Raw genomic sequence first — 26014 nt, forward strand, 5'->3', positions numbered from 1 at the left:
CATGTACACAGCAGCTGAATATCAGGCTCTCTGTTGATACCTTACAGGCCAGGTCCTCTACAAACTGGATGCCAATCCTGAATAGTGACACTGCATATGGGTCAGTTTAACCTTCTAGCTGAGGGTCAGGACTTTGGAGTCAGCTCAAACTGCATTTGAATTCCATTTCTACCACACACCAGCCATGTAATGCTAGTCAAGTTACTTGTCCATTCTGAGCCTCAGTTTCCTCAGTAGAAGCAAATAATGAGAATACCTACCTCAATGGCATTATATACGTGATATAATCCATATGGATCACGGCATAGTGCCCAGCCCAGAGTACTGGCCCAGCAAACGTTAACACTTTACTGCTAGTGCTATTATTATAAATAATAATAATAAAGATAATAATGTTAGTCATTATTTGATCTATCATTGAGTTTACTTTTTTCTACCCTCCATAGAACCAGCAAACATTCCAGTATGTTCTCTGCCAAAGGGGAGGGACTCTGCAATTTTGTCAAGATGATGCTACGACAATGAGATGGAACATTCCACCTCCAGTTATTAATTACCTGGCATATTTCACAAAACTGATCAACTTTGCATGGCATGGTAAGGTAATGAAATTTTGCTTTTTTTTGTCTTTACGAAGCCAGAACGGTAATTGCATAGAAGAAATTTGATCTCTGTTTGCATGATTAGGTAGGATGTCAATTAGTCTTCATGCTATAAATATCTTGGGCACAGTTTTAAGGTTTGCACCACCTATAATTATACTCATAGAGTACTGGAGGCAAAAGTAATCTTAATGAAATTTTAGTTTGATAAACTCATTGTGTACAAAAGAAAATTGAAAATCAGAAAAGTAAAGGGACTTTCCCAAGGTCACACAGCAGCATAATATGTTTACCTCAGGACCCCAGTGCTTTCTTTCAGACACAAAATACCATTCTGCAGATAATTAATTAGTACCCACTGCTTAGAGGTGAAAATTGTGCCCTGATGACTCCAGTGTTTAGCTGACTTGTGTTGTATACCATGTCTTTAAGCTGGCAGCATCTAAAGAGGTAAGCAGAGAAAGGTTCATAATGGTGATAACAGTATCCTTTCAGATTCCACAAATGTTAACTCATTTTATGGTCAATACATCCCTGTGATCACTGTACTGTAGATAAGAAAACTTAAGCTCTTGGATCTTGGATTTGGAACGATGCACTCCTTTTGTGGCAATCAAGGAAGACTTTGTGGAAGAGGTGGTGTCGCAGTGAGCTTGGGCTGTTATAACAGAATACCATAGACTGGGTGGTGTAAACAACAAACATTTATTTCTCACAGCACTGGAGTCTGAAAGCCCCTGATCAGGGTGCCAACATGGTTGAGTTCTTGGTGAAGTCCCTCTTCCTGGTTTACAGATGCCCATCTTTTCATTCTGTCCTCACGTGGTAGAGAACAGAGAGGGAGGAAGCAAGCTCTTATCTTTTCTTATTAAGGGCACTAATCCCATTCATGCGGGCTCCACCCTCATGACCTAATTACCTCCACAGGCCTACCTACTAATACCATCATATTGGATGTTAAAATTTCAACATATGAATTTTAGGGAGAATTCATTCATTCCATAACATGGCATTTAATCTGGGACTTGAAGGGTAACGTAGAATTTTACTCATGGAATCAGAAAAAAAGGGGAGACGTTCCAGGTAGAGGAAACAGGGTGAGCAAAAACAAGTGGTTTATCAGGGTGTTAACAAAATCCCTCTTACGCCTTGATTTAATGTATTAAATACTACATGGGAGGTACCAAATGAAAAAGGTATTTTCATTGGTTGTAGAATTTCAAGGGCTTATCAAACAGTTAATGAACAAAAATTGTGTACATTTTATGGTTACAACTTTAACAAATAGGCAGAAGGGGAATTTGAATTTTATCTTCCAGTGTCCATAAAATAGCATCATGGTACTGTAATTATTAATATAATCATTTAAAAAAACAGTTTAGTTAAACTTAAGAAAACCTAGACTCATGAAGGCATAGTGTCTTCATCAAAGCAGCTCTAGTCCAGACAAAGAGAGCCTTCTAAATTGACTGTGATGCTTTGAAATAATTATAGTGTGTTCTGAAAAGCAATTATTATCAGCCGCCACTGCTTTCCACCACGAGTTCTAATTTAATTACATTTCCTCTGTTTAAAATGTGCTGTACTCTAAGGTACAGCAAAGGAAAAAGGAATTTGTTACTAAAAAAAAAAAATAAAGGTATTTTTTACACTGAAGGTAATTAGTCTTGGACATAACTGCTTCCAAGAGAGACACGGGATTTTGAACTCATTAATTTCAAGTGGTCATTGCTACAAAAGAATATTCATCTTCAGAGGTGGGGAAATAGTTATCTCCCAGGTGAAATGAGTATAGAAGGAAAGAGACAGAGCGTGTTCATCTATTCACCCTACCAGCTGCTCAGTGCCTTCCAGGGATCTCTTTCAGCCAGGATTACTTATTCCAAGAAAAATGAACCGTACAGATTTGTTTTATCGATTGTGAATATTTAACAATTGCATTTGGCTTCCAACTCCTGTTGATGAAACAACCATTTTGCACAACTTGTGAATTCACTTTTCCCATATATAATGCTGAGAACAAAAGTGGCTGTGCGCTTCCCTGGCAGAAAACCAAGCCATACTGACTTTTTACAGAAAAGTCTTTCCCCATCATTCTCACAGCACATGGCTTATCTGGTGACACTAACATTCCTCCTGTTTCTAAATTCGCCGTCTCCCTGCATGGTGGTGAAGAATCATTGCGTTTTGTGGGTGGAAAGAGTCCTTTTGATCACAGGCTCACCGATTTTATACAAACGACGTGACTGAGAGTTGTGGGCTTTAAATGGACTCCTCAGGTCACCAAGATGCCAGGCAGAGCAGAGACTGGATGCCAGGTCACCTGCCTTTCAATTCCATTGAGACAGAGAATATTCTATGAGAACGAAATTGACATTTGACCTTGACCTGTAGAATGAAGTTAGGCTCCACCCTGTCCCACAGTTTTGTTTAACTGTGATTAGTCACTGCTTCTCAGAGGCTTCCTAACAGTGTTTCAAATCTGCCATGTGAACATTCCTTTAAGACAAATTTTAACTGCACATTTCTGGATCCTATGCCAGACCTATTCGATCAGAACATTCACAGTGAAGTTTTAAAATATTGCTCTTCCCCAGTAGCTCTCAGTCTGGGTGGAGGAGCTTGATGTAAAATTCAAGGAACCTCTTTGGAAGCACACATACCAAGTATTCCCTTCATTACTACCCCTGGTAATATACCTAAGAATGGACTCTGAAAAAGAGTATCCCCCAATGTGAAAACCATTGCTCTGAAGAACACAGCAACAAAAATATACCAGGTTAAATATCCTGCAGTAGAATAAATGTGTTCTGTGTACTTATTTCTAGCTGCTTATAGTGAAAGACACAGATAGAATGATTAAAAACAAAGAAAAAGTAAAGAGCAAAATCAATGAAATAAAGATGTCTTGGGAGAGAAAAACTGTACAGAAAATGGAGGTTAATGCAGCTAAGACAGAGCACATAGCAACTTCTGGGCTTCCTGGCAACCAATGCAAAAAGGGAAATACAAAATGCTGCAGTGCTCTCATACTCTAACAGCAGTTCAAAGGAGTGTTGGATTTTTCTAAGCATGAAATTCTGAGAGAATTTAACAAAATAACATTGAACATCACGGGAGCAATGTTTGTCCTTTTACATGGTTGTTCTAGCACTTTCTGAGTATTGTGAGACAATGCAATAGGACTCGGATCCCTATATATCCCTTGGTCTCATCTCATTGTGCATCATGGGGAAAAAAGAGAAGCAGAGGCGGAAAAGGACATTTTGGGGGAGTAATAACAGCCTACCTCAGTTTGCCTTCATCATGCAAATAAAGATTTTCCACGTGAAGCTGTTGCCACGCACAAGAAATCTGGCAGCTGCCACGTCACCGTCAAGCTAATGACTCCTGTAGAGATCCAATCAAGGGGAACTTTGCATTAGGTGCACTGCAGTTCACCAATGCCACACCACAAGAACACAGCCTTAAAGACTCAGACATCCAACCAATCATATACTTTGGAGAATATACTCAGACATCCACCCAATCATATACTTTGGAGAATTCTTGGAGAATATGAGCTCCGATTCACTGCAGGAGCTTACTGCCGCACCCCTTACATTAACCATCCCCAATGGGTCAGTGTAAAAACCAAGCTGCTCTTCCCTTTGGCTGAAAATTCTATGACGTGTGTGGTGTTCTGTCAAAGTATTTCTCAGAACTTTTCTTGAACCTATAAAACAAAACTAAACAAAACAACTTATCTACAGGTCAGTTACTCTCCAGAGAGCCATAAAGATAATTTTTTGTTTATGTAAAGGGGAAAAAATTATTAAAAACAAAACCACATAAAGACGTTAAAAAAAAAAAAACCCCACAAAATTTGGCCTACAGGTTTTATCTGACTCCTTTTGAATGCTCTGATGAAACTCTAAACTATAGTAAGTTTGCCCTCCAAAGGAAGAGGCTATCAAAAGTAATGCAAATAGTCTATTTTAGCCATGTTTTCTTGAACAAGTAGATTAGGACTTGTGTGATTTCGTTCTTCTCATAGTGAGGTGCTGTATATTTTTAAGTCTTGTTTTTAAACATGCGGCCTATCACACCGGAAGATATTATCAGGCATATTGGTATATCATCTCCCAGGAGGAGGAGGCCTCAGACGCAGCAGACAGTTTTGTTTGAGCTGCCAAGTGCTCTGGAAGAGAAAGGTCACCCCCTCACCAAGGGGATTTCACGCTGGACTATGACTCATGTTGCTAATTGTGTGCCTGATTCTCAGGTCATGCTTGAAATCATCCAATTCAAAGGGGGGTTCCCCAGAGATTATTTTTCTTTTGCAAATTTGACACTCAAATTAAAGAACGGAAGTTACAAGTCTCCAGGCCTCTCCTTTCTTTATCCATCCTTAGGAAGACTTTACTCCTCTGCTGTTGCATCTCAGCCAGAGAAGTCTGAGGTCCTATGTCAGTCTCAAAACACTGAAGATTTTTCTTCACTGGACATTTGTACCTGAAAGCTAGCCCTGAATTGTGTCCCTTCACTCAGGGGTGGGCTGAACAAAGAATTGGTTGGCTGTCAGAACCTTTGGGGGTGGGAGAAGGTGGTATCAGCGTAACGCTGAAGCTGAACACTAGAGCTTGAAGTCTAGTCTCCCCCCACCCCCCACCTCATAGAATCACCTACTGCGCCACCCGTTGTCCCAGATATGAGTTGTGTACTCCTGGAGGACCCACATCACCTCTCAGAGACACAAAGCATTTCTAAGAAGGATTCTAATGACTCTTAGAGATGCCTCTGTCATTCTCTTCCTCTCCTAAAACAGTCGAAAGTTCTATTGGTGAGTATAAGATGGCTCCCCAAATCACACAAGAATATGCAGATTCTCAAGGAGGCTAAAAGCTGCCACGATGACACACCCCATAAAATCCTCCTGATGGGACCAAATATGGAATAACGGTAGCCTTGAGCATCCCCTTGTCACCAGGGCTGGTGACAAGTAGAGAGGAGAGAGCCCATCTAAACACACTCCCCCACCCCTTCACCTCAGGCTGAAAATGCAACTTCCTACGTTCGTTTTGAAATGCAAATAGGTTCTGTCTTATTTCTTCCTGAGACAGGCTTGAGTCAGAGGACAAAGGACTTCGTGACAACAGAACAGAAAAAGGGGAGTGGCACAGAAATCAGAGGCAGTGTTTGCCGAAGGAGAAACCTCATCTTTTCAGTATTTTTGCCCTAGGCCCCAGTTCAACTTAAAGGCAAAAAAAAATTTACTCTGAAGAGCTAAATATCATCCTCTTACTATACATTTTACTCAGGATTTCCAAGGACAATATTTTATTTAAGCTTCCTAATAATAAGGCTAGTCAATATTATTATCTTCTTTTTTACAAGAGACCTAACACTTGCTTTATGGATGCAAAAAATAAATAAATCTCATCAGCCCAATATTACTTGGAAACATTAAATGTCTAACAGGATGGAAGAAAACTGAAATTCATTGTGATTAGGGGAGTGGAAGAAAAAGCTAAGACACTCAGAGAATAAGAAAAAGTAGCATAAATGGGATAACCTCTGAGCACATTCCAGCTCTCAGCATTCCAAGGTTAACATTTCCCAAAGTTCTGTCCTGCAGACGCTCTGCCTCAGGTTCACAGGTATGCCGAGAACACAAGTGTTCCATGCTCAAACGTGTTTGGGAAACTAACAAAATAAACTAACAAAATTCTTTGCTGCAGGTCTTCCTAGGGTTATTGACGTGTATAAAATATTTCCTAAAGGTGGTGGGTAGGCATAATTAACCCACCACTTTTCAGGTTTTTGCAGGCCTCTTCCTTGCTGATTTTTACATCAGGAATCCATGATCTTTGGTTCTATAGCTACTTCCATATAGTTGGTGAAGTAACTCAAAACACTAACCCTGGGTTGTTGCATCCTTGCTACTCTCTGCTCTGAAGGACTGTGGATAAGTGAATCCTGTAAATAATGAAGGAAAAAAAGAAGAGGCAGTCACAAATACACTGGATCAGTCAGTGTTCACACCCATACCCTAAGAATCCAGCTTCAGTCTGATTCAAGGGCTTTGTGAGCTCATATTCAAAACGAAAGGAGAATCTATGTTCTGCATCAGCCAGTGATATTTGGGTCTGAGGCATCATCATTGGTTCTTTATGGTAAAAGGCAGTTTCCAGTGATTTCTAAATCAGTCGGTATTTTAAATCTTCTTCCCTCCGACCCACTCCACACAGACAGAACAGAAAACTTAAATTGAATGATCACGAAAAACAAAGGTCAGAAGTTTATTATATACACACAGATGCGATTTTAAGAATCTGCTCTATGGGCCTCCCAGGCTTTATTCTTGGCTTAACTAGCTTCCCTTAAGTCACTGAGAGTCAGCTCTCAAAACCAAACATGGAACGCCAAGGCTTTTGTGCCAGGGAGGCACCAGAGTGGTATGAAGTATTAATCAAGCCAGGTGGGAAGGGGTGAGTGAGATCTCTTTATACTTCTAGGTGAGCTTCAGTGATGGTCATCAATATAGTGTTACTGAGCAAAATTATATCAGGCAGACCAAATGGAATAATCCCTTAAACAAGAAGAAATTGTTTGCAGGTGCAAACAAGCATGAAATAGAATTCTGCTAATGAGTGTCTATTACTAGCTAAACACATAATCAAATTATTTAGGCTCAACTCATGACAGTGAGAAATCAATTATTTATCATAAATCTGGGGCTGTGTATTGACCATCTTGGTATGTGTCTAACCTGGTCTGTAATGAATAAATGTTTTGGTTTCAAGAGTGTGTTGTCATTAGCACATAGGTACTAAAAAAATCAAAAACAGTTGAAAAGCTCTGAAGTGATGAAAAATCAAAATGGCTAAAGAGTTTTCCTTCAAGGTCTTTTAAACGCAAGAAGTATATGAGGGTAAAAATTAAATTTCTTCTTTTTAAGAAATGGTCCTGAAACAGTTGGCTATCCATGTTCAAAAAAATAATCCTGAACTCAGATTAGCTAAACTTAATAAAAATTTAACACAAAATGGATCATAGATCCAAATGTGATACCTAAAACTACAAAATTTGTAGAAGAAAACCTTTGTGACCCTGGGTTTAGTAAAGATTTCTTAAGACACAAAAAGCATGGTTCATAAAAGAAAAAGAGTGATAAATTGGATGTCATTAAAATTAAAATCTTATTTTCAACAATACTGTTAAAATGAAAATAAAAGCCATAGGCCAAAGGAGAGTATCTGCAAAATTCCGATCTGATAAAAGACTACAGTCAAGAATGTATAAAGAATTCTCACTCTATAATAAGAAAATAAACAACCCAATTTTTTAAATAGGCAAAAATTTGAACAAACATTTTACCGAAGAAGACATATGGTGGCAAAGAAATACATGAAAAGATGTTCAACATTATTAGTCATTAGGGAAATGCAATTTAAAACCATAATGCGCAATGATTATACAACCATTAGAATGACTTAATTTTTTTAATTGACAATATTATATGCCTGTGAGGTTGCAAACCGTGGTTGGCAGAATAATGCTGCCCACCTACCCAGCCCCCAAAGAAGTCCACGTCCTACCCCCCCACACCTGTGAATATGTAATGTTACATGGCAAGGGGCAATTTTGATTGCAAATCAAAATAAATTTGTTAATCAGTTGACTTTAAAGTAAAGAGATTATCCTGGACTAGCCAGTGTAGTCACAAGGATCCTTTAAATGTGGAAAATGAAGGTGAAGCATCTGTGTCAGAGTGAAGCCATGTGAGAAAGACTCCACCAGCCATTGCTGGTGTGGAAGATGGAAGGGGCCACAGGCCAAAGAATGTGGACAGCCAGGAGGAGCTGGAAAAGTCAAGGAAATCTTCTCACCCTAGAGCCTCCAGAAAGAAGTGCAGTCTGCCACCACCTGCCATCCTCTATTCTTCTGACTCTTTCTTTTGAATAGTGTTTACTACATGTTTTACAAGCCTGATAACCTATATTGGATGTTTTAAGGGAGAAACGAGGTGTTTTGGATATCTGACCTCCAGAACTACAAAATAATAAGTGTGTGCTGCTTAAAGTCACCAAGTTTGTGGCAATTCGTTATAAAAACAGTAGAAAACTAGTACAGAAACTAATTGGAATGCTCCTAAATGTCTGATGAATGCATAATGAGTACAAAAATTGTTTTGATGGGAAAGCAAAACTTAGCATTATCTAATAAAGTTAAAAATACATCTACCATATGACCCAGCAGTCTCATTCCTAGATATTTAAACATTGATCCACTCAAATGTTTATTGCTACTTTTTTCATAATTTATCTCTGATTAGTAGATAAATATGTAGTGGTATATTCACAATGGAATGCTCAGTAATAAAAAGGGGGTGAACTCACTAAAGAAAAGGGATGCAGACAGTAACAAGGATGACCCTCGAATGTAACAAAGTTAAAGAAACCAGACTCAAAAATCTATGTATACTCTGTGACTATGTTCATATGACTTTCTAGAAAAGACAAAACTATAGGGAGAGGAAACAGACCACCGGTTCCCAGGGACTGGATGGGTGAGGAGATTGATGGTAAAGGGGGTGAAGGAACTATATCAGATTGTGGTAGTGGTGGTTACATGGTTGTAAGTGTTTGTCAAAACTCATAGAGTTGTGTACCAAAAAAGGGTAAACTTCACTGTTTGTAAATTTTACCCAGTAAGCTTGAATATATGTGTAAATTATCCATGCAAGACAAGCTGCCTTTGAGTCAAGGAATCTAAGAAACGCTGTCTACTGATGGCCCCTTGCTATTGTCTCATAAGAGTTACTTTTTGGAGAAAGAAATTTTAGAATGGGAAGGAATATTTTTTAACATCTTTATTAGAGTATAATTGCTTTACAATGGTGTGTTAGCTTCTGCTTTATGACAAAGTGAATCAGCTATATATATACATATATCCCCATATCTCCTCCGTCTTGCGTCTCCCTCCCACCCTCCCTATCCCACCCCTCTAGGTGGTCACAAAGCACCGAGCAGATCTCCCTGTGCTATGTGGCTGCTTCCCACTACCTATGTATTTTACATTTGGTAGTGTATAATGTCCATGCCACTCTCTCAGTTTGTCCCAGCTTACACTCCCCCCTCTCCGTGTCCTCAAGTTCATTGTCTACATCTGCGTCTTTATTCCTGTCTTACCCCTAGGTGCTTCATGACCTTTTTTTTTAAACTATGCAGGGTCTTTTGTGTTTCCATATAAATTGTAACGTTTTTCTAGTTCTGTGAAAAATGCCATTGGTAGTTTGATAGGGATTGCATTGAATCTGTAGATTGCTTTGGGTAGTAGAGTCATTTTCACAGTGTTGATTCTTAGAACTAGAACGGATTTTAAAGATCAGTTTTCAAATCATTTTTTGTTTTCAGAATCCTTTCCCCAAGTACAATAATATTATTAAGTAGATACTGTATGCCATACACTACAGCAAGCACTTTACTTCTTTTAACCCTTAAGACATCCCTGTAAGGTGAATATTTTTAATAGTAAAAATAATAAAGAATATGTTGTTAGTAATCATACAGGTGTGCAAATGGAGGCGTATGAAACTTCACACAGCTGCCCGTGGTGAAGTGGACACTCAAACTCTGTCAGTTTGATTCTGGAGAACATTCTTGTAAGCATTACATTGTACAGCTTTTTTCTACGAAATTCTTAGAAAGCAACTGTGTGTGGAGCTGCTCTGGGTGCTGAATGTGTGTCTGTGTGTGTATGTGGTGGCAGTGGGTCTGGGTCCTGTTGGTGGTTTCACAGTAACAGTAGAATTTGAACACTACTGATCTGGTCCAATGATATAATTAAGTAAGAAGGAATTTGCAGCTAAGAAAGGTCAAGTGACTTGCTCTAGGTCACACAGCTGGTTAGTGACTGTCCTCAGTCACTCTCCTGACACTGGTCAAGTGTTCCTTCCTCAACTCACAACACAGAGCCCATTTTGAATACAAATATCTATCCTTTTAACCTATGCAAGGCAAAGTCAAATAGAAAATTTATCTATTAATTTAGATTTCCCCTCTTTATGCCATATGCTTCCATTTTAAAAATAAAATACATTCAAAGGAGTAGTATTGATCCCAAAGAAATGAGTTGTAGAAGGGTAAATAAAGGCCCAGCCGTTTCCAAAATCTGTCCCCTTGAAGCCTGCACTGCATTGGAACCCCACATGCATGTCATTTCCCCTGAGAACTGCACATCAGACCTAACTGGGAACAAAGGCCCAGCTGATCTTCCTCCAAGTAAATTCCAGGAAAATACTACCGCAGTTGACAAAGTAATGCGGACCAATTAAGACCTCAATATAGTAAGGTGCTAAAAAATGAAGTATGTGAATTTCACTGTACATATTCTCACATTACACGAGACCAAATGGATTTCTATGGTATCTCATTACACAGGACAAGAATAAGGATTGGTGGCTTTAAGTAACTTTCAATAGAAGGTAGGTGCAATATGGTCTCAGTTCATTAATGTGAGTCTGATTCTGTTAGTTCCACTGACCTCCTGGGATCTAGTCCAGAATATCCAGTCAGCACATCTTTCATTAAACAGTGATGTATAGCAGGGATGTACTTGCTTCATTCATTCAGTAATTTATTGAGCACTTACTATGTGCCAGAACTGGGCTTAATGTTTTCCATCCATTACCTCAGTGACTCCTGTATAACATTCCTAGAACACTCCAGTCCTTCCTTCAGTTTTCTGAGCCACTCCTGTGTCTCTCCCAGCTGGTCAGCCAGTACATTGCATTCTTGTTGGTTGATTTGTTTTAGACTAATTCGAGATGGATAACTTGTAATTGCAAGAGTCCTGACAAATAGAAAAGAAATCACTAAAGAAGAAGCCCAAATGTCATTGTATGTATGTGAAGTTCTTTACCGCCGTAAGAATTAAAAATATGAAGTGAAACAGTAATATCATTAGCTCTCTATCAAACTAAAGAAGACCAAAAGATATAATGATACTCAGGGCTGGTTAAGGTAAAGGAAGTGAACTCTTATAAACTCCTGGTGGGCGTGTAACTTCAGAAGCCACCTGAACGTGTGAATCAGCATGTGGCATGTGCGTTCCTGTTAACCTAGCAATTCCTCCTCTAGTAATTGATTCTGAGGAAATAATTGTATACGCTTACAAAGGTGCATATACAAGAATGTTTACCGCAGAATCGTCCATAATAACAAAAAATTGGAAGAAGCCCAAACGTCCCTATTTGGGGGATTTTGGGGGGGGGTGATTTTTTTGAGGTAACATTTGATTTATAACATTATATGTTTCATGTGCATGCCATTATATTTCTACTTCTGTATACCCTAGAATGTGCTCACCACCAAAAATGTATTCTCTGTCCATCACCATACAGTTGATCCCCTTTACACATTTCTCCTTACCTCTGGCCTCTTCCCCTCTGGTAACCAATACTCTGTTCTCTGTATCTACTTGTTTGTTTTTGTTTGGTTTGTTTTGTTCATTTATTTTGCTTTTCTTTGTTTATTCGCTTTTTACTTCCTCACATGAGTGAAATAATCTTTCTCCATCTGACTTATTTCACTTAATGTAATACACTTAAGGTCCATCCATATTGTCACAAATGACAATATTTCATCTTTTTTATGGCTGAGTAGTACTCCGTTGTGTTTATGTTTACATGTATGTATGTATGTATATATCACATCTTTTTTATCCATTCATACATTGATGGGCACTTAGGTTGTTTCCAAATCTTGGCTATTATAGATATCTTTTGAGATTAGTGTTTTCGTATTATTTGAATAAATACCCAGAAGTGGGATACGGAGGTTACATGATAGTTCTGTTCTTATTTTTTGAGGACTCTCCATATTGTCTTTCATGGTGGCTGCACCAATTTACATTCCCACTAACAGTGCATGAGGGTTCCCTTTTCTCTACATCCTTATCAGCACTTGTTATTTCTGTTTTTTTTTTATAATAACCATTCTCATAGGTGTGAGGTGATATCTCATTGTGGTTTTGATTTGCATTTCCCTAATCATTAGTGATGCAGAACCTCTTTTCATGTGCCTGTTGGCCATCAGTGTGTACTTGTTGAGAAAAAAAATGTCTATTTAGCTCATCCACCCATTTTTTCATTGGGGTGTTTGGTTTTTCTGTTGTTGAGTTGTATGAGTTCTTTATATATTTTTGGTATTAGCCCCTGATGTGACCTATCTTCTGCCATTCAGTAGGTTGTCTTTTCATTTTTTTTTTTTTTTGATGGTTTCCTTGCTGTGCAGACGCTTTTTAGTTTGATGTAATCCCAATTGTTTATTTTTGCTTTTGTTTCCCTTGCCTAAAGGGACACATCTAGAAAGATATTGTAAGACCAATATCAGAGAACATACCGTATATGTTTTCTTCTGGAAGTTTTATGGTTTCAGGTCTTATATTGAAGTTTTTAAGCATTTTGAGTTAATATTTGTGTTTGGTGTGAGATAATGGTCTAGTTTTATCTTTTTGCATTTGGCTGTCCAGTTTTGGGGGAATTAACTTTTTAAATGATGGTATAGTGATAGAGATGAATACTGTTCAACAGTTTTAATGATTACAGCAGATCCTTATGTAGTAACATTTGAAAATGTCTACAGTGTACTTTCATGTGATCAAAACATGATACAGAATAGGAATTATAGTGTGACCTAATTTTCATTTAAGATGTATGTGTTTATATGTATGCATAAAAGAATCTGGATGATCTGGTTATCTCATGGAGACTCAGGATAATGAAGGAAATTTTACTTCTGAGGAATTGTTTAAATATTTCACAAAAAGTTTATATTATTTAAAAATTCAAAAATATGTTGCCATATTCTTATGGGAGGAAAGGATGTAGGAAAAGGATTAGACCAGTAGCCTTGGGAATAATCACATCATGGAAGAAGTGAGCTACTTAGGCTTTAGTTAAACCTTCTGTGAATGCAGAGTAGCTACAGACTGACAGACAAGATTTGGAAGAAACATGTAAAATTTTCATATGGTCCAAAACATAGGAGCTAATCTGGAGCTGGGTTAAATCTCCACAGCTTTTCCGCCTTCTGTGCCAAGTGCACCACCATTAGAAGTAGACCCCTATGCCCAGCCCCTACTCCACTAACAGCAGTTTTGATCTCCTGAATTCAGTGACATGACTCCATCACTGGGATTTGTAGAACACTGGCAGTCTTTACTGAGAGGGCAGAGAAGGTTTAGGTTTCCCCACTTTTAGGTTGAACTGTTTGAAATTGCCACCACTGAACCACTTCGACCTATAGAAAGGTCAACCTATGATTCATCAAAACACACTCTAACACAGAAGTTTATATTTTATACAATCTGTACGAAATGGTGTCTTCAACAGCCCATAACTACTGATCAAGAGGTAGCATATATTCAGTCTGAGTGGGTATTTGGTCTCTCAAGTTTGGATGATGTAAAAAGGCATGGTTGCACGATCTGAACTGTGTGCGGTTGCTAACATTATTTCAAAAAGGTTGGTAGAAACTCATTTCAAAGCTCTCCCCCAGCCACCACCCACGTACCACACGAATTTCTATCGCATCTCTGTTTTTTCACACTTACTAGAAGAAGCTTTTAGAATATCTTGTTGTTTTTGCTTCAGAGAACTATTAAACACAGAGGCAAAGCATAAAATCAAACTGTGAAAGTTCTCAGAAGCTAAAGTATGCTCTGTCAAAGACGTGAGAGCAAAGCTAAATCAAATAATGACTTGTAATTTTTAGGTGGCCTAAGTTATAAATTGCAAGGCAGCAAAGATAATTAAGAATAATGTTCGAAAAGGTAGACTCAACATAAATCATATAAAAAGGATAACAAGGTTTATCAACTGGACCAATTTTGAGGCAGGTTTTAAGTTGGGTATGTTTGGAAGGCACCAAAGCAGATGATTAGATGCAATATTCAGCTTAATGTGCAGGAAAAGTAATTGGGATGAAGCAAATCAGTTTCCTGACTCTGATGCAGGGAATGTGGAGGGGTTTATTAAATATAAATTTAAATTTAGATTTATGGCCAGTGTTGATCAACTAGAAGGAAACTGACATTATCGTATCATTCATTTTTAATTTTTAGCTTCAGATGCCTTATTAAACAAACAAAAAATAGACCGAAAGAAAAAGGTCAGCATCAGTTACAGAATAAATCTTGCCTTTTCCCATAATTATTTCATTCTATACTCATTTATTCCCTGCATCGGGGTCACAGACAGCGCACTGCAAGTATAGAACATTATGTTAAGGTGTAGATGAGACACAGGGGGAAGACATTTTCTAATATTGACCTTTTATATAAATGAATCAAGTTATTCACATTTTAAAAGATCTTTTTATGACTGATGATGCCAGAAGCAATAGAATTTGTCTAGAGAAAGTAGTGCCAGGTAGCCATTTCTTCGGAGGTGGTTTCTAAGCAAAGTCAGTTGTATTGAGGTACGAGGATGAGCAGGGAGGACAGATGTGGGAGTTATCCAGAGGACTTGTCACTCCCACATACTGGGGTGGATAAAACTCAGCTACTTCGTTCTGGGAGATGCTCCTGAGTCCTGGTGTGACAAGGCAGTGTCCCCCTTTCAGACACTCCCCCACCCTTATGCTGCTTTGCCTACGAGACGCAGCACGGAGTGCAAATGAAACCAGTGTAAGGTGGAACCCCGGAGAGGGATGTTACTCAGGTTTTACCACGTAACGGGAGGGGACAACAAACAGCTTAAAAACTTGTAATGTGATTAGGTCATGAATGTGGAGGTATCTGGAGAAACTGATGAGAAAGGAAGAATATACCCTACCCTGGAATAAGCCAGCTGCTGAATTTCCATGAATGGTGAGTTTATTTTCCAGGCTCATCTACCAGGACCTCTGCCATTGCTCAGGGTTGTCAGAAGTCCCAGATATTCAATTCCCACCACTGTATGGGAGTCGACCCACCTGTCGCCGCTGATTGATTCCTAAATCCTTGATCCCCAGGTGTGAATATAGTTTCCCGGTGCAATTCCCACCTGACTGGATGGTCAAGGCATCGTGCCTTGGCTCCCTGACTCAGAGTCTCTACAGATTCCTTCCCGTTAGCAGACTTCTAGTCATTGCCATCTCAAGGCCACCTTGTCCTTTTGCCACTTCTAGCCTGTCGGGGCAATAGCTCAGTCCTCCCCTGCTCTGGGGGATTGGAAGAGAGACTCTTTCTCCCCTAGAGGGGTTGGAATGAGAAGAATTTAGGGCAGATGGGTGGAGATTGGTGTTTTATCTTGCCCATTTGCTGATATTGTTAGCACTAAGTAGAAAAGGAGTTTCTGGTCCCCTACCCCACACCTAAGCCCCACTAAGGAGGCCCTCGAAGGCCCCAGTGAGCCCCAACTCCAAGTCACGTATCCATGATGGCAGCATTTGTTTCCATAGTGCACACGTGGTACATCGTGATAGGTTGATGACGGAAGATACCCAGGATAGTTTTCAATGGTATAAATATGTAGCCGATGACTATTTGAGTAACATAGCTATCGCATTGCATCAAACTCATGAATTTATGGATTGTGTAGGATGAAGCTATGGTAGAAGTGGTGAGTTTATTTAAAGAATAAACATACAGGCGGTACAGAGATATTGAAAAATAATGAAGGGCCGCACAAATGACTGGAGGTCACGGGCACTCACACTAGAGGATTTAAGGAGCACAGGTAAGACATCCACAGCAGCGGGCCTGGATGGTTCTGCCAGGAGCCTTGGGCAGAGCTGGGTCCTTGATTTTACACTCTGCCCTAGAGATTGCCATGATGCCAGGTTGAAGCAAACTTTCCCTTGTCCAAAACATCTGGCATGTCGCAGTCCATGAGCCAACACCAGAATTCAGGATAAAGACGAGCTCCAGTTGTGTTTGCCAACTTTGGACCCAGGTTCCAGCTTCTCCCCTGGACCCTCAAACACGAAAGTGTTGATGATGCTTCTCCCAGTATCATGGTGGTTTGGGCCCCTCCTTCTAGGGATGACTCTGCTGAGTGCTGCTAGACAACCCGGTTGGGCCGGGTGGCTGATTCATTGAGGGACTCAAACGCGAGTTCCCCCACCTACCCTCAGGGGATCAAGGCTTTTTGGGGGCATTATCCTCCATGGAGCCAGGAGAGGGGAAATTTTCTCCATCAGTATCTGTAATAATAAGGGTCAGCATTTAGAGTGGTCCTCTGAGTGAGGATCTGTGGAGTAATGTGAGAAAATATCCATGGATAAACACTGATATGGATATTCAGAAATTTCACTTGTTTTTTTCCTGGTTCTGGGCTTTGTTAAAACTACTTGAGGTTTTATGGTTAGTAAGTGAGGAGATACTGAATATTAACAGAAAATACCTATATGGTAAGTGTATTAGTTTCCTAGGGCTGCTATAACAAATCACCACACACTTGGTAGCTTAAAATAATAGGAACATAGTCTCTCACAGTTCTGGAAGTTCAAAATCAATGTGTCAGCAGGACCGTGTTTCCTCTGGAGGCTCTGGGGAGAACCCATTTCTTGACTCCTCTGGTTTTGGGGGACTTTTCGTATTCCTTTCACTCCTTGGCTTGTGACCACATCACTCCAATCTCTGCCTTCATCTTCACATCACCTTCTCTTCTATGTGTGTTTCTCCTCATTGTCTGCTTCTTATAAGGACACTTGTGACTGAATTTAGAACCCAACCCAGGTAATCCAGGAGAATCTCCACCTCAGAATCCTTAGTTTAGTCACATACTCAAAGACCCTTCTTTCAAATAAGGTAACATTCATAGGTTCCAGGGTGTAGTAGCCACAGTATTCCAGAGAAACAGAACCACCCGGGTGTGTGTGTGTGTGTGTGTACACACAAAGAGATTCATATATATGTCCACACACAATAGGGTGTCTATGTGTGTGTATATATATGTACACACACACCTCCGAGATAGTGCAGGTTCGGTTCCAGACTGCCACAATAAAGGAAATAAAATATCACAATGAAGCAAGTCACGTGGATTTTTTTTGTTTCCCACTGCATATAAAAGTTATGTTTGCACTATAACGTAGTCTATTAAGTATGCAATAGCATTACGTCTAAGAAAAAAAAGTACATACTTTAATTTAAAAATACTTTATTGCTTAAAAATGCTAACCATCTTCTAAGCCTTCAGTAAGTTGTAGCAGTAACATCAAAGATCGCTGATCACAGATCACCGTAACAAATATAATAATAATGAAAAAGTTCGAAACATTGTGAGGGTTACCAAAATGCGGCACAGAGACATGAAGTGGGCAAATACTGCTGGAAAAATAGCGCCCATAGACTTGTTCGATGCAACGTTGCCACCAACCTTCAATTTGTAAAAAAAAATGCAATATCTGTGAAGCTCAATAAAGCAAAGTACAATAAAATGAGGTACAGTATGCATGTATATACATATATGTGTATATATGTGTGTACACACACACACACACACATAGACACACGCACAGATTGATTGACTGATTGATTGAGAGATTTATTTTAAGGAATCGTCTGATGGTACTGTGAGGGGCTTGGTGTGTCCCAAATCTGCAGGGTAGGCCAACAGGCTGCAGACCTAGGAAGGAGTTGCCGTTCAAGTCCAAAAGTAGTCTGCAGGAAGAATTCCTTCTTGCTTGGAGAACGTCAGTCTTTTTTCTATTAGGGTCTTCAACTGATTGGTTAAGGCTCACACACATTATGGAAGGTAATCTGCTTTATTCAAAGTCTGCTTATTTAAATGTTAACTTCATCCAAGAAACACTTCATAGGAAAATCTGGAATGATGTTTGACCAAATATGTGGGCACCATGGTCCTGCCAAGCTGACACGTAAAATTAACTATCACCCAGGGATTCAGATGTGGGCATATCTTTGGGAGCCATTATTTGCCTACCATAATAAACATATATTATTTACTATGGTAGGCTGATACCATAGTAAATGCATACTTATGTACTTCTCTAAGCTTTTATAGATTACCTCATTTAATATTCACAACAACTTTAGAGGTAGAATTATTATTATCTCACCTTACAAAAACAGAAACTGAAACAGAGAAGGTAAGGAATTGGACTCAAATCACACAGTTTGTAAGTGATGGAGCCAGGGTTTGGACTCAAAGTCTGGTTTAATCCATCAAATTTGGACTAAGGGGTCATCTTTCTGGTAAATCTCCATCTTTATTGTGTCACGGACCTTTGAATTACGTTCAGTATTTCACATTTCTGCTGTATATTTTTTACTTGCTAATTCATTGTATGAGAATAATAAATACTAAGGGTAGGGCAGTTTCTGTACTAATTTCTCCTTTTTCCTCTTCTTTCTCATCCTCCTAGTGCAGCGATTACATCACACCCTGTTTTGACTTCTTACACCTACCTCCAAAGTGGCCTCTGCCTTCATTTGACACTTGATAAACACTTACCGGGTCTTGTCTCATGCCAGGCCCTATTCCAGGTGTTGGAGGCACAGTGAGAACTCTGTGCTTTATGTCAGTGCTAGCAGCTTCCTCCTGAACCCACGTATTATTCCATTATCTTTACCTGAGCAGAGGCCGGAAATTGGCTCAGAGGAGCTAAGAGGGTGCCTGTCCTCTGATTCAGTTCAGACCTAAAGGGGTCGGTGAGATACTCTGAGTATCTGCTGATCTTGGGAGAAGATAGCAAGGGTGTTAAAGTATTCATAATCATCCAGGCCTTTCCTTATCTCAAAACCTGGGTGTGGCCAAGAAATCCAGCACATCACAAGGATGAGCCGGACAGACGTAAGTAAAGATCCAGGTAGAGCTTAGGCAGCTTTACGCTGCTGCTGCTGCTTCTTCTCGGGCTTCCAGCAGAACAAAGAGAATCTCCGTCCTCTTAAACTGAAACTTCATAAAACTAAGGAGATTTCAGTATCTGTTTCCCTTTTCCTAAAAACTGCTTTCGAAAGATTGACATTTTAATATCTAATGTTGTGTATTTTCTGTTATAATTAAAGTGTAACGAGACTCCTTTTCTATTGTAGGGCTTCTGTTTTCTAAGTGCTTTCACACATGTGATCTGGCTCGGCCTCCCAACAACCCCGCTGGATAGATCGGACAGGGAGGTGCCTCATTTTATAGATGAAGAAACCCAGACTTGGGGGAGTGAAGTGCCCAGTCAAGTCTGAACAGTAACAACAGGCACCTCTGTTTTAGAAAGATAAGAACTGCCGTGGTCCTTTATCATCTCTCCACCATCGAAATGATTTTCTCGAGCTGGCTAAGTCCTAACAGTTCCTTAAATAAAGTCAGGTTATTGAAAATGACCTAATACATTCTATGCAAAAATTTAAGTACTCTACATAATTTCAGTCCTTTATAACCTATTATGATACAATGAGGGAAACCTATTAATTTTTATTGCACTTACTTTTTGTAGCACAGTGTGATGACAGAAACTGAGCCACTTAGATAAAACTGCTCCAACCTGACCTGATTAATTGGTCAATCTTTAAGCCCTAGCTACAGATGAATATAACTGATGACGAATATAAAGAGATATGAAACTGATATATAGCATATCACTTTATTATAAAGCAGAAACTAACACACCATTGTAAAGCAATTATACTCCAGTAAAGATGTAAAAAAAAACCCTTTTTGCCTGGGAAAATGTGAATGCATATTCTACACGGGGGGTTTTAAAGTGGTGATTTTACTCTCATATAATTTATGCTAAGTTTTCTAAACAAAGTTTTACCAGAGCTTCTAGAGCACATATACCCCACACATGGAGATACCTACATACATACACTATATACAGTTAAAAGCATAAACTGAGGTATCGGACCACTCACATGTATCAGTAATAAGCTCTGTGACCTTAGATAAATTACTTAATCTCTCTAAGAATTGTCTTCATTTTCCAGAGATAGGAAATTCATCATTTGATCTGTCTCATGGACTTGTTTTGACAATTAAATGATATAAGGACTGGACAATGGTAGGGCATAATTGCTTGCCCACGATTAAGGCTCAGTACATATTATCCATTGTTGTTATCATTCACAGGACAGCCTCGTCTACCCAAAGTGGCTTAGACAGCAATACAAAGGAGAGTATAAAAGAGAACCAGAGGGCAAAAATCAAAAGGCCTGTGTATTCCTTTCCTACTGCTGTTGTAACAAATTACCACAAATCTACAAGTAAAAAACAACATCATTTATTATCTTACAGTTCTGGAGATCAGAAGCCTGATATCAGTTTCACTGGGCTAAAGTCAAGGTGCCAGCAGGCCTGCATTCCTTCTGGAGGCTCTAGGGGAGAATCTGATTCCTTGTCCTTTCTAACTTCTAGATTGATCCTTTCTTCCCATCTTCAATGCCAGCAATGGCTGGTCAAGTCTCACACTGACATTCCTCTTCTATGGTCACGTATCCTCCTGCTTCCTTCTTATAAGGACTCTTGTGATTACATTGGGCCCACCCCGATAATCCAGGATCATCTCAGGATTCTTAACCACGTTTGCAAAGTCTCTTTTGCCACGTAAGGCAACAAGTACACAGGGTCTAGGGATTAGGATGTGAACATCTTCGGCAGGAGGGGGCATTACTCAGCCTACCACAGTGAATGCCAAATACATGTCATGGGGGCTTCCCTGGTGGCGCAGTGGTTGGGCGTCCACCTGACGACGCGGGGGACGCGGGTTCGTGCCCCGGTCCGGGAGGATCCCACGTGCCGCGGAGCGGCTGGACCCCTGAGCCATGGCCGCTGAGCCTGCGCATCCGGAGCCTGTGCTCCGCAACGGGAGAGGCCACAACAGTGAGAGGCCCACGTACTGCAAAAAATAAAATAAAAATAAAATAAAATAAAATAAAATATATGCCATAATAACCATATGTTAAAAGTTCATGGACTCCATTCATTGGAGAGTTCCAGCTCAGAGCCTTCCTTCTTTTAATTTTGGTGCTATTCCAATAAACTTGGTGCTTTAATTCTTAGTAGCCCATTGCCAATTAGAAACAGTGAATCACCATGTGCCTGGAAAAGGCCTGGAATTAGGGACCTCACTTTCCCCACATTCCATTGGTCAGAACGGGATCACGTGCCTGCCTTCCTCCCCAGACTCGAAGGAACTGAGAAATATGGGTTGATACCTAAGAGACAAAAGAAAGAGTTTTGTAAATTTATACCAGCATCTGTCACATTCTCCAGCTGTTGTAATAATCCAATTTAGAAATGAGAGCAGAGGAGGGTCTGAGAGGGTAAAAAAACACTGGAAGGGAATAGAGACATAACTAAGATAAGCTCCCTCTTTATAGTTTGCCAAAGACCCATAGGGAAGAGTGGGGAAGGCCTGAACGTCTGAAGTCAACAGCTTAGTCTGGATTGGCTTAGACAGAGAGCCTTGGAGACTGAGCCAGACTGTCTGCTGGAATAACTCAGAATGACTGCGAATGTCCCAGGCTGGATTAGAGACCAGTGAGCTGATCCACATTGAATATGCATAGAACTGCTTCCTCTGAGACAGTTCTCTCTGATGAACTGAGAACATCTAGGATACCACATTTATGCCTTCTAAAAGTAAAAAGGAATACTTTTTAAGTGAAAGCAAATATCTTTCCATTTTGCTTCTAAAGCTGATTAGTAGATAACAAAAGCAGAAAGAAATTAGAAAACTGGGAATTGGCCTCAAAGCACAGACTGAGTCCAAGGAGCTCTTAGGGAGATTGACTCAGTTGAAGTGAGTTTTCTAGCACCTCGTTCTTCTCATCACAAAACTTCCCTTTCACTTTTTTTTTTATTTTAACATCTTTATTGGAGTATAATTGCTTTAGAATGGTGTGTTAGTTTCTGCTTTATAACAAAATGAATCAGTTATATATATACATATGTCCCCATATCTCTTCCCTCTTGCGTCTCCCTCCCACCCTCCCTATCCCACCCCTCTAGGTGGTCACAAAGCACCGAGCTGATCTCCCTGTGCTATGCGGCTGCTTCCCACTAGTTATCTATTTTACGTTTGGTAGTGTATATAAATCCATGCCACTCTCTCACTTCGTCCCAGCTTACCCTTCCCCGTCCCGGTGCCCTCAAGTCCATTCTCTACGTCTGCGTCTTTATTCCTGTCCTGCCCTGTTACTTTTAGAGGTAAGCCTTTTCCTTCCATACTTTTGAAGTTAGTTTTAGATAGGATTTGGAGTATCGGGTTGCCTTTTCTCTGGGTTTGAAGAACAGGAAAATTAAGCTTAAATACAAAGTTACCTCCAAGTTACCAAGTGTTTTGGTAAAGTAAAACAACTGGTGAGGAAAGAAAGACACCAGGCAGTCCCATAGAAAATAAAGGCATCAGGATAGGGTATGGATTTTTAAAGCCATGTGTAATCTTTTCAGCATGTCTGAATAATTTGAATTAGAATGTTAGAGCCCATTATTTTCTGTAGTTTTAAAATGACCATGAAAATGTATATTCGTCCACAGCCCAGGGTTAGGAGAAACAAAGGTACCAGATGGAAATCACAGAGTATGTTTGACGAAATCTCTGTACTTAGGAAATCTCTAATACCCTTTGCTACTCTGTTCTAAATCTTATTTTAATTCGGCTTTCGTGAAATTTTGAGACTAGAATAGTTTGGACTCAGGTCAAGAATAAATCAGTACCAAATGGAATGCAGTCATACAAATAAAAACCTCTTCCAGCCCTGGCACTGCGGCTCCAAGTGACCAGAGAGCACACATTTGCCTTAGAATGACCCCCTATTGACAAAGTAAGTTGACTAGATGAGGTTAATGTCCGAATCTCCATGTAAGCCACCCTCTGGAATCAAAGAGTTGCTTTTCTGCAAAGTGGGAAATTGTAAATACAAATGAAATACTAGATATGAAATTCTTTTGAAAGGTCTAAAGTACTACACAAATGCAGACTGTTAACATTTTCAGTAGTTTTGTTCATATTCCATGGAGGCATGTTTGCTGCAGATCAGGTATCACATGCCTATTGGAATCAGATCTGGTTTCAAAGCCACCATTTACTAAACATCATAGCCTGGGCAAATTTTGTAACTTCACTGAGCTTTAATTTTTTCATCTTTTATTGGGAATAATAGGAACTTCATAGTTAGGAAGATTGAGCAAGAAGGGTCTGGCACAGTGCTTCAGTTAGCATTAGTTTCATTCACTTACTTCCTCACAGCATGAGGGTCGGTAGCATCTCTCTATGAATGTGGATATCCTTGGTGCAGGATTTTGCACGTGACTACTGAAGTTCAGAACCTACAGTGAATAGAAGTCACCATAAGATGTGGTCCTTTGGCTAACCCAAACAGGAAATCACTACATGCCTCCAAGTAAACCAAAGGTTAGGTCACCTGGCACAAATTGGAGATGCTGAACCTTATCAGATGGAGTGTTTGCCTACCTATCAGGCGAGCCCTCCTGGCTGAACTTCACAAACCTCTTGAGTCTGAGAAGAAATTAGAAATGTCAAGGGCAGAAAGCGCCTGTGACTATTCTACACAGTGATAATTCAGAACCTTACACCATTTGAGAGAGAAGGGCGGGGCAGGGAGTAGAGGGAGAGACAGAGGCTGCAAAGTTTCACTTCCACAAGATTGCTAACTGCCCCCGAGACTCAACATCAAAGACGGGCTTTGTTTTTGAGAACTGGCACTTTTCAAAACCCTGTGTGCCAATTATGTTCCAAGCATGCTAACTACTTTACATCAGTTATCTCATGTAAGCCTCAGATGACAGCTTTATGAGGAGGTACAATTATCATCATGGTCTCTAGGTCACCATGCAGGTATTCCAGCTTTCAAGTCCATGCTGGCAATGACCTTGTGTTATGTCCTGTCCTCAGGAGAACCTCTTTCAGATAAATCCACAGATAAAAGAGAGTATTTCGCGTTGTGTGCGATTCTGCCCCTGGCTGTTTGAAGATAATTTTAAGTTGTTCATGACATTAAGTAACATTGACTAGCACAGTAAGAAAATTACTCCCTTCCTTTTTTTGTACCGCAAGGAGAACCTCTCAGCTTGGTGTTGGCATCTCTTAACTCCTCTAACGCTTTTTAATCCCCGAGAGAGCAGACCTCAGGCTGATGAGATTTCTGTTGCCAGTACTGTCTAGCTAGAAATTAATATCTGTTCTTTCAGTACATATTTTTAATTTCTAATTACTGCTGTACTTCTATTTATGGGAGTGAGATACATGTTTCCTTTTTAAGTATATTTCCATTTATTATAAATTTACTTCCGTTAAAAATAGCTTTAAGGTGTACACCTAAGACCAATATGTTGTATGTCAATTATAAATAAATAAAAATAAATAAATAAATAGGAGGAAGAGGAGGAAGGGGATTCCCACCAGGAAAATGAGAAGCAGACAGAGCTTTCCTCAGCAAATCTCCATGTGAGGCTCCCTCCGTGCAAAGTCAGGGTGAAAAATAGTTAAGACGACAACTGATGGAGGAGTGAGGGAGATGGAACTGTCTTGGGTGGCTGCCAGGTTTCAGATTAGATTCAACTTTTCTCAACCAAGATTCCTGGAAGCGTCAAAAGCTCTGATGTACAGAGGTGTCTACTGTATATAGTAAATTAATTCACTGTCCTCCTAAGCATCTAGAATGGTTCTATCTGTGCAAAGAAAAAATAGCTTTAAGGAACGTTACAGAGTAAATAATAGTACAGGTGGCGTAACAATCACGAAAAGTAGTACAACAGCAATGCTCAGAAACGTAAATGTGGTGTATTCTAGACCAAAATTTGAGACATTCTCCACTGAAATACAGTAGAGGCGCCCTAATAGAAGCCACTGTAAAAGGGTGAGTCCTGCCCTCAAGTAAGAGCTGCAGTCCCAATGGTTTTCCATCAGGGGCAGTTTTCTCCTCCTGGGAACATTTGGCAATGTCTGCACACCTTTGGTTGTTAAAATTTGGAGGTTGGAGATGGGTGTTGTACTACTGGCATCTAGTGGGTAGAGACCAGGAATGTTGCTAAACATCCTACAGTGCACGGGACAGCTCACCACAATTACCCAGTAGCGTTGAGGGGGAGAAACCCTGCTCTATCCTGACTGTAAGTGTTGGAAGTGATTCAGCTAACTGCCACTTATCTTATCTGAAGGCCAAGTCCCTGTTTGATAAAGTTCAGATATCACCTTATGGTTGACAATTCTTGTGGGGTGATTTGACCATTGGTTGTAATTTTCTGCTTGCTCCAAACACATTATTTGATTATAAAGTATCTTTATTTTAACTTTTAATTCAGAGAGACCTCCAGCAGCGAGCTACAGTCTTGTCCTTGGTCCTGTTATAACCAGATGTGTGGGCCTTTGGCTAAGCATTTTTTGAATTGTTTCAACTTTAAAAAGGAACGTCATGTGGGTAGTTCTGATCAAAGGAGTGTGATAGTTTTTACTGCAGCTGCT

General features: G+C 39.8%; 1 protein-coding gene across 3 annotated transcripts in view; it reads left to right on the forward strand.

Annotated features, from left to right (window-relative positions):
• The first annotated feature begins 446 nt into the window (after window positions 1–446).
• The window catches only part of CRBN (cereblon), a 108359-nt gene continuing 82791 nt past the window's right edge, over window positions 447–26014 (forward strand). Inside the window, exon 1 of one of the 3 annotated variants that reach the window (XM_024746987.1) lies at window positions 447–602. In XM_024746987.1, coding sequence (XP_024602755.1) covers window positions 522–602 — 81 coding nt within the window. In that variant the 5' untranslated portion in view covers window positions 447–521. The remainder of the gene's footprint in view (window positions 603–26014) is intronic. The other 2 variants (XM_024746986.1, XM_024746989.1) reach the window with 2 other exon arrangements.

Source organism: Neophocaena asiaeorientalis, unplaced genomic scaffold (assembly GCF_003031525.2).
Source record: "Neophocaena asiaeorientalis asiaeorientalis breed wild unplaced genomic scaffold, Neophocaena_asiaeorientalis_V1.1 scaffold130, whole genome shotgun sequence".
In the NCBI taxonomy this organism is placed as follows: Eukaryota; Metazoa; Chordata; class Mammalia; order Artiodactyla; family Phocoenidae; genus Neophocaena; species Neophocaena asiaeorientalis.